General features: G+C 39.6%; 1 protein-coding gene across 3 annotated transcripts in view; it reads right to left on the bottom strand.

Annotated features, from left to right (window-relative positions):
* Positions 1–17,726, bottom strand: part of LOC105938069 (glutamate receptor ionotropic, NMDA 2B) — a 207,420-nt gene that overhangs the window by 65,141 nt on the left and 124,553 nt on the right. For all 3 annotated transcript variants that reach the window (XM_021307125.2, XM_021307126.2, XM_012879685.3), the window contains exons 5-7: positions 15,916–16,059; positions 13,827–14,097; positions 506–698 (exon numbers count right to left, since the gene is read on the bottom strand). In XM_021307125.2, coding sequence (XP_021162800.2) covers positions 506–698; positions 13,827–14,097; positions 15,916–16,059 — 608 coding nt within the window. The remainder of the gene's footprint in view (positions 1–505; positions 699–13,826; positions 14,098–15,915; positions 16,060–17,726) is intronic.

The following is a 17,726-nucleotide window of genomic DNA, read 5'->3' as shown; positions in this document are numbered from 1 at the left end:
GTGTATGAAAATATTTCATCATGTAAGTTCACTATGAGCCTGTGTGAATTACAGGAAATCTACATTAACTTGAACATTTTGCAACAAACTTTTTTTTTGGTTAAATTCATAAAGTTTTGTGTTGTCTAATAACTACCAAAAAAAGAAAAGGAACAATGGAAATGCTTTGTTAAAAGCCCCAAGTTAATAAGATTATTTGAAAATGATTAGTGTATGTAAACTTCTGACAGCCACTGTACAAGGAACTGATTTTTAAATGTTGTGGACTATTCTTAAATGACTCTGTATTAGGAATACAGATTCTTTATCTGGTGATAAAGCAAAAACCTCCTACCTCCGAGTGCAATTTTGTGGAATAACTGATACCAAAACTGTATAAGTTCAGGTATCTTTCCATTAGAAAGTAAAAAATAAAATAAAATAAAATAAAATAAAAAAAAAGGTCTGCTTTAATGAATGTTTCCAGCCTAACTACAGGTGGGGTAAAGCCTAAATCTCCTCCTACCTGAGGACTTCATTTGGGTTGCCTGAGATTGGGGTTTTCTTTTCCGGAGTTCCGTGGCATTCTGATTTCAGCAAGGTGTGAGGTCCACGGTCCATCACCATGGTGGAAGTTGCCATAGTGATGATCGCCACGCCGTCTCGAACACGGGCCTCCAGGCCATAGTCCCACTCGTCATAGGACACTGACAGCAGACCTGTGTGGACAAAGCAGGAGGACGAGAGATTCAGAGAGATCTGGACAGAGCAGAACCATCAATAGAAACAGTGAGGTAGGAGCAAAGTCTAGAAGGTAAAAAGGTAAAGTACTAAGAATAAAAGATATGGTGCTATGAATAGGTATTTGTAAACATTCAGTTTTTAAATTTTATTAAGGAAAACTATCCAGACCAACATGTGGCTACTCAGTTGCTCATGAATTAACAGAATAAACACATTTTAGTTCAAATGCAATGATTAAATGTGATTACTGTCACACCTGTCGGATGAAGAAATCACTTAAGTGGAACCTGTCAGACAACATGAAGTAGGTTAAAAGATCTTGGGAGGCAACAGATAAAAGCCTCGCCTAAAGAAATTCAAGAACGGATCAGAAAAAAAGTCATTAATATCCATCAGTCTGGAAAAGTGTTTCTAATGGCACCTACTCAGTGCAGCTCGACTCAGTTCTACTCATTTATCAGGTTTTCTACTTGGTACATGCCCTCTTTTAAGAACCTTTTTCTCAGAGGTTCCAAGCGAGTCGATTCAAACGGAAAACAAGATGTTAGTCACTGATTGGCTGGTGGGAGGAGTCACCAGTTGAGCCACTGAAGTGTCCCAGTTGACTGCTGCTCACAAAGTAATATCTAAGGCTGGGATTATCCCCAGTTGCACAAAACATTGATTAGTGGTGAACATTCTCAAGGGTGGCTGGCCTTCCAAAATTACTCCAAGAGAGCATCAAGGAGTCATCCTGGAGGGCAGAAAAAAAATCTCTGAACAACATCTAAAGGATTGGAGGGCTTACACATTGGAGAGCTCTAAGCTGAAAATCACTGCTAACCAAAAAAAAAAAACATGAAGAAGGAGCTTAGTGATCGCCAGGAAAATGCTCTGTGGACTGACACGACAAAAATGAATTGTGTTACACATGGTGTAATACTGACAGCTTCAGAAAGAGCATATCACATCTACACTGTAAAAAAAATCCATTGTTTTTACTGAAAAACATTTGGCAGCTGTGGTTGCCAGAATTTTACCAGTAAAAAAATACGATACAAATGTAAACCACTTTACTACCCTACCTGTATATTTTACAGTAAAAATGTAAAGCACTTTACAGAACCACCTGCTAACAATAATCATGAAAATGAAATGATAAACGCTTATTGACAGTCATCACAAATGCTTGATTGCAGTGGTTGATGCCAAGAATGGTACAATTGGATACTAAGTTTAGGGAACATTTACCTGTGCACAAAGGGTTTGTCCATCTATCAGTCTAAACCTTTGTCTATGGCTGCTGGACTTTGTAGTGTCTGTAGCTTGTCCTCTTGTCTTCCTTAAATCTCAGTTTCAAATCTTGAGGAACCTTTGTTGTATTTATATGTTTGTGCGGGTTTCATTTTTAAATGGGCATCTGTTTCAAAGTCCGTCTCTGCAAATCACCATGGGAAAACACTTTCAACTTTTGCCAGGATGCCTGAGATTCTCCAGCATACCGTCTTGTAAACCAGTGTTTATACATCTTTGTCTGAAGCCCTGTTTGGTGCTTTTTCTTGGTTTTGCCATGCTCAGTAAAGCTTGGGTCAACCAAAACTCCCCGCCTCACAGCTGACATTTAGTTATGGGTTATTCTTCTATTTTGGTACAACAACAATATAAAAGGAATAAAATAAAAACAAGCACAGACTAAAATATAACGAGTGTTGATTTATTTGGAAAATCACCCCATTATGCATCTGATAAACTGCTGTCATTTGATATTAAACTCTATATTGGGATTTTCATCCATAATGCAACTAACTAATGAAGAAGCATCACCAATAAGCGATGAGACATTGTGTGCTGCCTAGTGCACAGTGTTTCTCTCTTTTAATGACAATCTGGTTGTCATGATCACATCCTGTTTGGATCGAATCAATCTTCTCAGGCCTGACTTACAACAAGTCTAATTCTATCATTTAATCATCCTGCAATGTCATTTAGGAGCTCATTCAATCCTGTTTGGGCAGGAGTCCTGAGTAGGACCAGTTCTAAATTTAAATCAGTTATAAATCTATGTATATACAGATTCTCACAAAAACATTTGTAGCTCTTGGACGACCACAAATGATATTGTATAAATATTTTCCCTGTAATTATAGCTGCAAATATTTTGGGTTATGCTTCTGAAAGCTTTGCACATTGAACGACAGAGCTACAGCAAGTATCTTTTAATGGTTTTAAACCAGTTATTGAGGAACATACAGCAGCAACTTAAAGTGAAGATTAGACACAACAAGGAGGCGTACAGGAAGAAGCAGGAGAGGAAGCTCCAGCAGAACAATACTGGAGACGTATGGTCAGGGATGAAGACGATTACAGACTTTTAGGAGACGAAGGATGGGACAGATGAAGTCTGGACCTAGGTTCAGTTCAGGAACAAGAACGGCATCCTCCACTCCTGCCCACGGCCAAACAGACACCTCACCGTCCTTTGACACTAAGCTTCAATGTCACACTTTAGATGCTTCCACCACGGCCATAGACCTTTTTTTCACGTCTGCGTATTTGCAATCTGGGGTTAAGGGTTAAGGCTCAGGGACCCAGAGTGCTGGCGGTGGGGATTGAACCGGGTACTTGCAACCTTCTCAGAGTGCAAGCGCGCTTTTCTAACCACTAGGACATCACTTCCCCTACAGGCCACAAGTCCTGATGGTGTCAGCCCCAGAGTCCTGAAGGCCTGCACAGAGCAACTCTCTGGGATTCTACAGCACCTCTTCAACCTTAGTCTGACCAAAGGGAAGGTTCCAGTGATGTGGAAGACCTCCTGCATGGTTCTGGTACCAATGAAGACTCATCCGTCCTGAATGACTTTAGACCTGTTGCCCTGACATCCCAAATCATGAAGGTTCTAGAAATACTCCTGTTGTCCCACCTGAGCAAGCAAACAAGCAGCTATCAGGACCTCCTGCAGTTTGCCTATTGCCATGGAGTTGGAGCTGAAGACGCCATCATACACTGGCTTCAACTAGCCCAATGTCATTTAGACAAGGCAGACAGCTCTGTGAAGATCAGGTTCTTTTATTTCTCCAGTGTATTTAATACAATTCAGCCTGATTTGCTTTGTCAGAAACTCCAGAGGACTCAACAATTGCCTGGATCAAATAGACCACAGTTTGTGAGACTGAAGGGTCGTGTGTCTAACCAGGTGGTCAGCACCACAGAAGTACCACAGGGGGCTGTACTCTTACCATTCCTTTTCACTCTGTACACCTCACACTTCCAATAAATAATAATAAATAATTGAACTTTATTGATCTCACAATGGAGAAATTCCCTTCTTCTAACCCATCCCCATTGGGGAGCAGTGGGCTGCCACTGTAAGGAGTCCGGGGAGCAGTTGAGGGTTGAGGGTCTTGTTCAGGGACCCAGAGTGCAGGCAGTTGGGATCGAACCGGGTACTTGCATCCTTCTCAGAGCGCAAGCGCGCTGCTCTAACCACTCGGCCAGCACTCCCCCAATACAAGACATACTTCTGTCATCTGCAGAAATACTAAGATTATTCTGCAGCCATTGGCTGCATCAGAGATGGACAGGAAGCTGAGTACAGAAAGCTGGTGGACCGCTTTGTGGCATGATGTGGGAACAATCATCTCATTTTGAATGTGAATACAACAAAGGAGATGATTGTAGACTTCAGGAGAAACAGGAATAGTAACAACAGTATTACCATACTGGAAGAAGAAGTGGAGGTGGTGGAGGAGTATAAATGCCACTGTGTTCACCTGGACAACAAATTGGACTGGAGACGCAACAGTGAAGCAGACAGTACTTCCTGAGGAAGCTTAGATCCTTCAGGGTTTGCATTAAGATGCTGCAGATCTTCTATAGGTCTGTTGTGGAGAGTGTGACTAAAAGAAGCTCAACAAATTTGTATAAAAAACTGTCTCTGTTGAAATTGATAAAGACTAAAACTATTAGATAGATAGATAGATAGATAGATAGATAGATAGATAGATAGATAGATAGATAGATAGATAGATAGATAGATAGATAGATAGATAGATAGATAGATAGATAGATAGATAGATAGATAGATAGATAGATAGATAGATAGATAGATAGATAGATAGATAGATAGATAGATAGATAGATAGATAGATAGATAGATAGATAGATAGATAGATAGATAGATGACACCAAACGTTTTTTAACTCTATTTTTGTTATCATTAGGTGGAATTGTGCTTTTTTTTTTACATCATTCTCCACAAATACCAACATCCCAGAGAAGATAATTTATCCGTTTTCTTTTTGCACACATTTCCTGCTTTTCTTTATTTAAAAAATGGTGGTTCTTAAAAAAGAAAACGCTGTGAAAATAAGATTTGAAGAGCTCATTAGCTCCACCAAAGGCTCATGATTCCTGCCAGATATCCATTTTGGTTCATTACAATGACCTGGATTAGAGTCACAGCTTCAGTCTTCATGCCAGTTTATCATGCTATCCATTTTCTGTCTTTCACTTAGCCTGTCCTTCTCTGTGTCTTTCAGTTGATCTGCATCGATCTGACAGTGTATGACTACATGTCAGCCAGTCCACTACCATGTCAGTGGGCATAAATAGACAGGCGGCCTGGCAACCTGCTCTCCTCACGGGGCCTTAGCACTGACAGCTCCGGCCCTTCAGGACCACATCTAAGAATCACACAGTCTTGACACTCTCTTCGCGCTCGCTCTCATAGCTCGTTCCTTTTTACGCACGTCACTTTTGCTATCTTATGGGAACGATTCCTATCTAGAAAGCGGTGGGCATGTATGTGTGCGTAAGTGAAGTATGCTCTGAGGTGGGTTCCTTTGCATCATGGGAACATGCTGCCTTATGCATATGGATTTATACCTCTCTCAGGATATGTGTAAATGTCATAACACAGTCACGTAAATGCATGACGTATAAACAAAACGCCGCTTCCAAATCTGTGAAGCCTTTTACCAGCGAGAAAACGTGGCTGCTGATTAATATGTGTTTCCCTGCAATATGCTCACACATTAGAGTATACAGGGAAACATTTCATACAGCATCCTCCACAGCTATAGACATGGTAACGTGTAACGGTAACGTGCAAAAAGCCTTAAAAGTCTTTCATCTTTTATTGCAGTTGGATGTCACCTAGCTGAAAAATGTACAACCATCCAACCTTTAATGTGCATTTTTGTATGCTGTGGATGATAACCCCCCCCCCCCTACAATAACAAAAAACAACATAATATTTGTTGTTTCACAAAACCCCTGGTAACACACAATTAGTCGCACCCCTAACAGTTCCATTAGAAATATAATTTGACCTTGCCTAACTTTAACTTGAACTAGTAATCCATGCCTTTTTGTTTTCTTGGAGTATAATAATGGCATAATAGTATTGAAGCTTAAATCCCCGGGCCACTGAGAAAGTTAAGGAAACATGCCATTTAAGTGCTGATCTTCATGAAACAGGAAGTGATGACAAGAACACAGCAACTTGCCTAAATCTGCTCATGTCTACAGTTAGAGAAATTTAGTTATGACACAGAGAGATACAGTAAATTCTTCAGTGTTAGAAGAGGCTAACTTCATAACAGATGAATGTTTTAGGCTTTTTGCCAGGGGTAAATTTAAAATGAAGTCTGTCTTATGAAGCACTAACTAGTCGCTCTTTTAGATGAAGTCATGACAATGAGTCCTATATTTGAAAGTGAAAGCTTCAAGACTCAAAATGTGTTGTATTAATGTTTAAGCCTCCTATTTTGAAGTGAGACCGGAAGTGGTTGTTGACCTGTTGTCAGGTGTCGGAGGCACCTAATAAAGACAAAAATGTCATGATTTGGATTTGGTTATGGTTTTTGTTTGTTATTTGATCAACTACTTCACTCTCCTGCCTTAAGTTCAGTTTCTATTTTAGGTTCTGTCTTAGTGTTTGATTTTGTTTTAGGTTATAAGTTTATCCGGTCTGCTCAAACCATTTCTGTCACCAGTCTAAGTTCAGTAAACCTGCCAGTGTTCTTTTGTCTTCCTGTCACTCCCCTTCACCAGTCACCATCCAATCGGCTTCAGTTTTACTCCCAAGCACTTCCCTGTTCCCGATTAGCTCCACCCATGTCACTAATTAGTTTCACTCCATTCACCTGATCAATCCCTTACTTATACCTGCCTCTGCCCCCTGCAATCTGCCACATCATTGTTTGTTTCTGCCATGTCCATGGGTGAGTTTTTGCCAGCATTCCCTGTACTGTGTTTTTCCTCCCTTATCTGATTGCCTGCTTTTTTGCCTTGGACTGTTTTTTACCACAAGCTTTGTTTTTGTCCTGCCCTTCATTTTTGCCTGCCTGTCTTGGTTTCTGCTCACAACATCTGTTTTTGGAAAAATAAACCTTCTTAACCTAACCTTTGCTTGTCTGGTTGAATACTGGGTCCCTCTGTCTCTGGTTCCTGACAAAAAATGCCAGCCTCCGTCACTGTGAAAACGTTTGCATTGCAAACAATAGTAATTCAATTGCCAAAAAATATTCAGCATAGTTTTTAATCACTAACCTTGTTTCATTGGGTTTTTTAAAGAAATTTACACAAAATGTATTCAAATAAAATTTTTTTTTATCAATATGAAATATGGAAGGAGTTGGAAAAGTAAGCAAAGTTATCACAATTAGCATTAAGCATTACCTCTCACTACTGTTGAAGATGCCTGTGCAAATTCTCAGTTATCCGGGTCGTCGCAACAGTAAACAGGTTTAAATCGGAGGCAACTGGACTTTTGTTCAGTTCTTTCTGAAAACATTTTGACACCTATACAGGGGTATTTGTCAAAATCTGGTGGCTCGTACTTGAGCAACCTACAGTTGGAGCACTGCTGTTTTTAAGGAACATGGAGGTCCATCCTCTTAGGCACATTCTTAGTCACATGCAAATCAGTGACCCACCGCCACTGTCCTGGGTCGTTAGAAGCTATTGCTTGGTGTGAGTTCCACTCACACCTCAAGAGCTCAAGTGTGAGCAACCAGAACTGACTATAGCCCCATTTACACTACCCTGTTAAACCGATCCAGGCAGAGCTCGGTCCGAGCTTGGATCAGTTAACCAACCCGAGCTTGGTTCTGACTATCGTTTACACATCACGCTATCTCGGTTCCTCAGCTCCTCCTCGCCTCCTAGTGACTGTCTGTGGTACTACTGCTCTCTGGGATTACAGGCGGCACCAAGCAAATAAAGATGGCGGCGCGCGTAACATTCAGGCAGTTAAGCTTGGTGATACGTCGTTGTTTGCGGAGAGTCAGGCGAAGATGGCAACTTTTGGTGAATTTACTTGATAGAGTCGGCTTTTGGGAAGAGGATAAGACAAACAAACGTCTAATAAGGATTTACAGACGCAGGAAACAACAACAACAGACGCTGAGGTTCATCACACTGCTAAGCAGAATCATCACTGGAAATCGTGTGTCACGGTAGGGAAGCTAGTATTATTATGAGTGTCTGAAATGTAAGATGGCTGTAAGGAGATGACACGGTCTGCTCATGCGCTCTTTGTTATCTGAGAACCGGGCTAGGGAAAAACCGAGCCGAGCTTACACATGGAACTGGTCTGCATTTAGCGCAATCCGGTTGTGTCTGGCTCGGTTAAGTTCAGTTTGCATTTACACTCGATAGTTATCTCAGTTACTGAGCTCGGACTTGTCTAGGCACGGTTAAAAAGGGGGAGTGTAAACGGGGTAAAAGACTCCTGCACAGGTGTTGAATCGTTTTATAAAAGAACTGAACGAAAGTCTGGTTGCCTCAGATTTAAGCCTGTTTGCTGTTACTGTTAAAGATGTGAACTATATTTTCATCATTATTTTTTAGCAACACATTAGAGGCCCTAATTTGCCTTTCTCTATGACACTATACTTTTGTCAAGTAAGTTTAGAGTAAATTAAACTAACCTGTAGTAAAATTCAGTCAACTTAAATTTAAAGTTGACTTAAAGTTAAGACTTAAATCTATTAAATTGTACTCAAAAGACAATGACTAAAACTAAATTAAAATGTACAATTCATGTTAACACTGGTGCCAGCATTTTTTTTTTTTTTTGGTAATTGGTACTTGGTTTAAATGACTGCGACGTAGCATCAACATACGAATGATTTATAAGCACTGTGAGAACCTTACAACTGGCTAAATGTTAGCTAACAATGACTGTAAAGTTAGCATCTGCTTTAGAGCCTAAAATCTGCAATAAACTAAAGGGCTTTTACTGTGTTGTGGGCTGTTTATACTGATTTTAGGTCTAAAAATCTAAAATGTTAAGCTTGATCCAACCAGAACTGGGTTTTCTACACTCTCCCGAGATGCTTTACAACACTGTTGGATATTTATGAAATCTGTTATGTTTATGAAAACAAAAGATCCCCTTTTTAGAATTACCTTCATCTTAAAATATGGACAGACTAAAATGTAATATGGACTGATTAAACCTCTAAGTATTCTACACTGATTGCAGACTATTATCCAAGAAACCTTTAATTAATCTTTAAAAATCACCAAAATAGGATTGAAGAAGATTGCACAGTGTATCTTCTCAGCTGCTGAGTTGGATCAGTGATCACACCTTACTTTTATACTAAAAGAATTCATAAGTATGTTTAATTTTGGAAAACAGCTTATATACGGTGATCCCAGATGTGGTACTGATGCTAATACACAGTATGCAGGACAACAGGCAAAAGAAGTGGGGTAGTGGAGCGAGACAAAAGGCTAGGGTAAGGACAGAATTAACAAGAAGTGTGCAGAAATAACAATACAAACACTTTAAAGAAATAAAAGAATAAAATGTAGAAAAATAAAATGATGAAAGTGGAACTGCAAATTTGACAGAGCAGCGAGCTGGTTCCCAAGAGCTCAACTTAGCGTAGGCATCACTGAAATCATCCCTGAGAATTGCAGGCATTTCATGGGACACCGTGCAAATGATTAAGTGTACCAAGCAAGCAAATTATCCCCACAGCTAGCATGGACCTTCTGCTGAACTCTGAACTGCAAATCATCAGTTGCTTGCCATGCCACCGTGCCATTTCACCACATGTTTTTCTAGAGGTTAGTGCGCTTGAATGCCCCTGAAGGGATCATGTGGCTCCTTTAATGTTCTCAAGTTGAGAGGAGAGATAGACGCTTGCTGAATGACTTTAGGAGGGGGGAAATATTATTTGTACTACTTTGTTACAGAAGAATTTGCAACTCGTGATCTTTTTCATGACAATGCTTTTGGAAGACATTTGGTGTTGTCTTGATATTGTCTTGATATGAGCATCACTTCAGATTCAGATTCTTAAATACAGCGATTCTCAAACTTTGCACACCAGCTACCACGTAAGTAAACAGAACGTTGTCACCATATTAACAGACTTTTCAAAACAAAGAACTATAGGAAAAAAGCTTGCTTTTCCATTGGCGGTGCGTGATTGGTTGACGAATGCAGTACATACAAAGGTGGGTAGAGTAGCCAGAAATATTACTCAAGAGTGGCAGTACTTAAACATATTTTTACTTACGGTAAGTCAAAGTAAAAAGTGCCCAACTAAGAAATTACTCAGGTAAGAGTAAAAAAGTATTTGGTAAGAAGGCTACTCAAGTACTGAGTAAATATTTATAACTGATTTAATATTTTACAGTGATGTAATTGGTCAGGTGGAAATATTAAACAATGTGCAAATTCTGGTATTTTAACGGCTAATAAAAAAATTACAAACAATAACAATTACAAAGTAACACATTCAGGCAGAAGCAACACTTTTCTGAAAAGATGTTTTTCAACATAAAACTTATGAAACTAAGCAGTCAATGTATATACAGTAAGTCAGGACAGTGCCAAGTACTTCCAATAACATTATCTACTGTTAACAGTGGTTACTTGACCTGTAAATGGCTCCATGAGCTCAGCAGATAGAAAATACCATCAAAACAACAAAGCTTGGATACAAAAAAGTGTAGATGTGTGTCTCTGGTGCATGTTTGGTTGAAACAAGTGTGTTCTTTATTCAGTGAAGTACCTCACAGCGGATAAAGTAGCCAAAAATTTTACTCAAGTAAAAGTAGCGATACTTCTTCATAATATTTACTCAAATAAAAGTAAGGCGTACGTTGCAGTAAAACTTTTCCTAGAAGTACATTTTGTTCAAAATGTTACTAAAGTAAATGAAAACTGAGTAAATGTAACTAGTTACTACCCACCTCTGAGTACATGTTATGTATGTGTCCCAGCTTTACCTATAAGTTCAAATTTCAGGTTTGACCTTGGAAAAGTTAGTAGAAACTTTCTAACTTTCTCACCAAATCAGACCAATATTGCCACGTTAAACATGTAATTAGTGACAGTTAAAATTAATTATTAGATAATTGGTTTTTGGTTAACTGTTTTAGATTCATAGTGTCGTGCATTTTACCAGTATCGCTAACAGCAGCTAGCCTGTCATTGGCCCCCAGTACCTGTTCCTGGATCATTGTCATTCATTCCATCAGGGTTCATATATTTGAATCTACTAAACAATTAATGTGTACATTTCTTCTAAGTATCATTAAAGGCAACCCAAGTATCGCTAGCATTACTTAAACCACAGATTTAGAACCAGACACTGGTTTAAAAAAAAAAAAGAAGCCCCAGATGCCCAACTTTTAGTTTGCAGCAAGACATGTAAGGTGAAACAGCACACCTGAGGAAGAAGGTGCCCTGGTCATGTGAGACCAGAGTTTAATTTTTTTAACCAACGCTCAAGGCTGATAGAAAACATTGTACCTCCCCATACACACGCCCTCCCCACAGTCTGCGGGGATTTATTTCTTCAGGAGGGACAGGGAAGCCAGCCAGAGCTGAAGGGAAGACAGGTGGAGCAACAGGAGAGACAACTCTGGAGGAAAATCTGTTAGAGGCTGCAAAAGAGACAGAGGTTCTCCTTCCAGCAGGAAAACAACCCATAACATGCAACCAGAGCCACAACAAAGTGGTTCAAAGCATATTCATGGGTTTAAATTTCCAAGCCATTAGATTGTGTAGCTAAAAATCATAACGTATGCTCACAGATGCTCCCACACCAATCTGATGGACCTTTTTTTGAAGAAGTATGCAGAACTCCAGTCTGTATATTTGCAATGAATTTAGAGACTTGTAGATGTAATTGGCAGTAGTATTTCAAAGTATAAACTTGGGGGGCTGAACACAAATCTAATTGAAAACCATTTATCAATTTTGTGTTGGTCTTTCACCTCAAACCCCATTAAAATATATTGTAATTTGTAGCTGTAAAATGACAAAATGTGGAAAACTTTGCCTGGCACTGTACCTAAACTGCAGCAGCAAAGCAATGACCGGTGGCTTGGTCATCGACAACCTTGCTTATGTTTCCGAATATTTCATTTACCGTGAATTTTACACTTTCTTCTCCATTTGATATTGTTGTTCAGAATCAGGCCTGCTTTGACTAACGTGTTTTGGCACATTATGTACCTTATTCATCACGCATAAAACGAGAAGTTGACATTTTGCCTACAATTCGTCATCTCGTCCCATTTGATTTATGCCATGATAATTCAGTTTCAACAGCAGAAAAACAAGGTTTGTGTATGCAGCCACTCCACAGTTCCCCTTAGCAATCAGTCAGGCAGTACACAAACAACATGATTATCTCTTTAGCCACATAAATCAAGAGGAAAGTCATTATGTGATTTAAATAACCGATACGGTGCTGGTTCAAACTTTACAAAGTGGAACTCTCATTTGGAACCCGAATGAACAATTTTGGCTCCCTAGACCGACGTGAAAAACCTCAGCTCCACCAAGCAAGGCACTCGCTACAGCATAAACACACAACACATTGGATTAAATGAATCCATTATTATTTTTCTCTTGTGCTCTAAAATGGTAAATTCACACATGTCAAACAAGGGAGCAGGGGTAAAAAGCTTGAATTACGGGAAACCATTCATTAGAAACTGCTGAGGACAGGCATTGGTTTAATCATCGCTGTAAATCAACAAGCCGAACACCAACACCTTATCAGGCTCCTGTGTACCGTATCCACATCTAGTCTGATTGTGTCACAGCGAGGGGAGCAGACTGAAGGCAAGGAATGTTGCTGTTGCCAACTATACGGTGCAATCAGTACACATTTGTCCCAAGTGCAATTGCAGCTTTTAATCAAGTCTGACCAAGCTTGGCACATTTTAGAATGTTGAAAGGTTTTATTGTTTCTTTTTAAATCCTTTTTTGACATGTTTGATTGTTATTAAGTGTGGAAATTGTGGGTTTTTTTTATGCCTTTGACTGTATTTGACTGCAGCCCATTTCCCCTTGTGGGACAGTAAAGGAACTGAAGTGAAGTGTTCGGATGGGTAGAACAGCAGCAACACCCCCTAATACTGAAAGGTTTGGCTTCCCACCGGGAGCTGGCCTTCCTGAAAGAGTCTGTCCACCTCCACGTGCTACGAGTTGTGTTACATCTGGCAGCCTGACAGGTGTGCCTGACAGACTGCATGTGCAGGTTGAGTGCTTAATGCGCCTCAACTCAGAAGTGACTTGGGTTGACCTTCAAAGGTTAGCGTGACATCCAGCGGTGATGTGGGAGGAGACAAAGACAAAGAGGCTTCTACCTTGTCATTACGAAAGGTCGCTTTGTTTCTTTTTTTGTTTGTTTGTTTCTCTTTTTTTTTTTTGTAGCCAACATCCACATGTAAAATCCACGTTAAAGTAAGAAATTGGTTCTCAGGTCTGCTTCTGTGGTACAACGCAGGACTGAAAGGAGACAATGGCGACTGGATGTTCTCAGTTCCAATTTATGGTACATAGAAGTATGTCAAGTTTTGTTTACAATTGGTGGTAAAATTGGTTCATTTTTAATTAATTGTTTTTCATGAATTTGAATTGACCCATCCTTCTTAACCAGTGAGCCCTGACTCAAAAATAGGTCATGGTTCACTCAGCTTTAGTTAGAGTATGGTTTAGAACAAGAGCAGGGAAGGCACCGTAACTGTTCTCAAGCACAGTGGAAGATTTTGAACTCAAAGCAAGCTGTTGTTAAGGAATACAACTTTCTCCAAAAAATTCCTGTTTGATTCATAGAATCTGACTAAGCTTTTTCACCTACCTGTGGGAAACTCTGCAGGCACTACAACAGTGTCTCCGGCTACCAGCGAAGGGACGATCCAGGTGTAGCCGTAACCAGTGATCCCAACAGAGTGGGCCACCTCGAAGATGGTGTTGGCCTCCTCTTTAGTGCAGTAGAGAAGAATCACAGGGCTCTGGAGTTTCTTCAGCTGGTTCTGGATCTTGGAATCACCATCATCCACAGACATGTCGAGCAGAATAACTTCCTCCATCTCCCAGCCAACAAAACTGTTTTCAATGGTGTTTCGGATCTAAGATAGACAGGGATAGATGTGTTATGAGAATACATTGTATGTATATATATATATATATATATATATATATATATATATATATATATATATATATATATATATATATATATATATATATATATATATATATATATATCATGCATAAAACATGTTTCATGAAATACAGAAGCCCTGCTTTGCTTCTTGCTACTTTTGTGGCTTATGTGGTTTGAGATATAAATTTGGCAATGCTTTGATTTTAAAGGTTCATTTATTGCATGTTAACACTTCCAAACCAGTTCCACATGATGGTGGAAAATCTTTCAGGTGATAATCTCATCAGACTAGCTGAGTCTGAGACTGCTATGATGATTTTTTTTAAACAGAAAATGCCATAATATCTTGTAAAAGTATTCCCATCCTCTGACCTTTTTTACCTTTTGTCATGTCAAAAAAAAAGTATTTAATAGTTTAGTATTTAATGTAATTGACCAACACAAAATAGCACATAATTGTAAAGTAAGGGGAAAATCATGGGTGGTGGTGGTTTCTCTTTCCATATTTCGTACCAGCCATGCTGCATTTTGTCCTTACATTAGTTTTCTATAATCTACTCTGCTGGAAATAAATGTTGTTATATGACTCCACTAAAAAATATCTTCCTGCAGTTTGTCTCTTAGGGTTCCTTCAATTTGATTAGGTGTCATAATCCACCATATTTTACATGAGCCTGGCCCAAATGGGTATCAGAACCCAAAACAAACAAGAACAGAGTTTAATACATAGGATTTGATATAATATACAATTAAATTAAAATTTAGAAGAAATTTGAGTGCTTTTATATTGAATTATTTCCATATTTAGTGAAAATGTCTTCTTTATATCAGTTGTTTACTTGTAGCTAATAGAAGTAGGCAGGGACTAAATGGCAACTCTATAAAATGGGGTGTAAAATGAGAGCCAAAATGATAACGATGGTTTGAACTATTTTTTTTTATAATTAAAGATTAATTAAAGTGTGATGTGCATTTTCATTCAGCCCAATGTCATCCTAAATAAGGGTCTGGTTCAAGTAAACACCTTCAGATGTTGTTTACTTAGTAAACAGAGTTCAGTTGTGTGTCCATACGCTGCTCCTCACCAAGAAAACACCCACTGACATGATTTGGTCGGCATCCTCTTCAACAGGAAAAGGGAAGCAGGTCAAAGATGATTGGAAGATGCATGGAGGTATTTTCAGAGATATTATGGAGGAAACACTGTTAGAGCCTAAAAAAGACTTGAGAGAGGAGTGGAGGTTCACCTTAGAATGGCCTAGTTAAAGTGCCAACCCAAATCCAGCTGAAAATATGTGGCAGAACTGAAAACTAAGGTTAACAGATGCGCTCAGTTAATCTGATACAGTCTGAGCTATTTTACAAAGAGCAATAGACAAAACATTTAGTCTGTATTGCTGCAAAACAGAAAGATGTAATTGTTCAACCGATTATTGACTCAGAGGGGCTGAATGCAAATTACAAGCCACAATTTCCAGATGTTTTTTCTGTCATCCTCAAATCCTTTACCTGTGACTTCACAGTTACAAACTACTTTGTGTTGTGTCAATCATAAGGGCCCAATAAAAATAACCTGAATCTCGCCAGATGGATGTCGTTCCACCGAGCTCCAGAGGTGTGTGGAGCTCGGTGGAACGACATCCATCTGGCGAGAGTCAGTTTACAATAAAAATACTTTGAAGGTTGTCCTTGTAACACAACAAATGTTTCATTAAAAGGGGGAATTGATACTTCTGCATCACGCTGTAAATGCACGTCTCAATCTGCTGCGCGGCCTTACCTTGGTGACAAAGTCCTGATAACCGGGGTAGTAGGTTGTGACGATGGAGAAGATGTACCAGTCATACTCCTCCATGATGTTCAGTATGACAGAAGCCTGCTGCTCGATGGAGGGGCCAAACTGGAAGAACATGGAGTTGTCGTCCTGCACAGGAACACACAGAGGAACAAAGACAGAGTGTAAACGGTTACGCAACAGTATTGGCCTGGACTTTAATTTAGTTGGCATTACACACAGAGGAGAATGGCCGCGACTTAAAGGACAGTGGCGGGTTTTGTAGCATTATTGGAGCGAGCATTATTGGAGCGAGCATTAATATAGCGGCCTTTATTCTTTGGCTCACAGAGGAGAAAGACAAGAGGACTCCTGTGGACTTGTAATGATACCGGTCATGGTTTTCATTAGTTCCCTTTATGACGCCTTTAATGAGTTTGTGGCTGGAACAAATGCTGCGGACTCCAAGCTGCTGCCTTTAATCTTATCAGCCATTTTCATCAGTTTGCTTTATTATAACCAACAAACCAACTGATGTGTAGCCTATTCAATATTAGATTTATAGAAATACATTAATATACTAGAAATTGCACACGTTTACCCTGCATAAACTGTAACCAAAATTCATTCACAGACCAAATCCCCGCACCCAGCAAGTGTTAAAGCGCAATCTGAAAGTTAGAGGACATACAACAAATAAAAAAAAAAAGCCATACCATCTAACAGACTCTTCAACACACATTTCTTAAACACTTTTCTTCCAGCCTGCTTGTTGCCACCGGTGTTGGCACCAGAACGTTCAGCCAGACAGAAGAAGAGGAGGAGGTGAGAACTACTAGTCTAGACACTGCTCTGCAGTTCTGCATCATCAGCTCACTGTTGTGTATGTGAGTCACTGTGTGAGGGTCAAACTCCTGTGTACACAATGTACAGTAGCATGTTTATTTTCCTGGATATCAATGCTATGCACGGGCCAACTCACGTGAATGAGTTTACCTTGTTCTTTGGTGCATTTAGTGTTCTACTGTAAAGGAGTTCAGTGAACAGACTAGATGACAGGGATTAAATTCATCTAGAGGTCCTTTCAGAATGAAATGCTAAAGCCGAGCTGATGCTCGAGTGAAGATCCTGGCACAAGAGACTGATTCGCCAGGCGCTGCAGTTCACCTCCTAAACCCTAAGCATTGCTACGGAGAAAAAGTATTTCTCTACAGCAGCATTGGCTGAATGAAGAAGAGTTAAACAGGAAGTAAATTCTTTATAAACAAATATCACAAAACAACCTTTTAACCTATTAAAGGGGACATGTGCTTTTCGGTTCTTCCTTTTCACATTTAAATCATTTAGTTGTGGTCTATATAAAGTGGAACTGCAATGAAATGGTCTGAGTTCCTCATTAATTAACCCCCACGTTCCCCCTTTTTCCCCCTTGTTCTGAGGTGCGTCTGAGAACAATTCGTTTGGGTTCCGTCTCTTTAAATGCAAAGGTGGCCCTTCACACCTCGCACCCCTCCAGGTCGAAGAGCATTCCACTCCACCCCATTCGACCATTTTTGTAGTATGCTGGGGGACGGTATAATGAACAATCAAACATTTTCATGTATCCACTAGTAACTTAAGCTTGGACTACAAAGTCACTCCGAGAAATAAAAATGATAGATTTGCGAAATTGGTAAGCTGGAAGTCCATGACCTCTTTTAGCAGTTCCACAGCAGATACTGTGATGCAATTGTTCCAAAAGCAATACAGAAAAAGAGAGAAAAGTGAACAGCTTGAAAAACATGACCCAAACAGAATATAAAGACATCTACGCAGCT

Source organism: Fundulus heteroclitus, chromosome 16 (assembly GCF_011125445.2).
Source record: "Fundulus heteroclitus isolate FHET01 chromosome 16, MU-UCD_Fhet_4.1, whole genome shotgun sequence".
NCBI classification, from domain to species: domain Eukaryota; kingdom Metazoa; phylum Chordata; class Actinopteri; order Cyprinodontiformes; family Fundulidae; genus Fundulus; species Fundulus heteroclitus.
The sequence above is the reverse complement of the archived record's forward strand: the minus strand, read 5'-3'. Positions and strand labels throughout refer to the sequence as shown.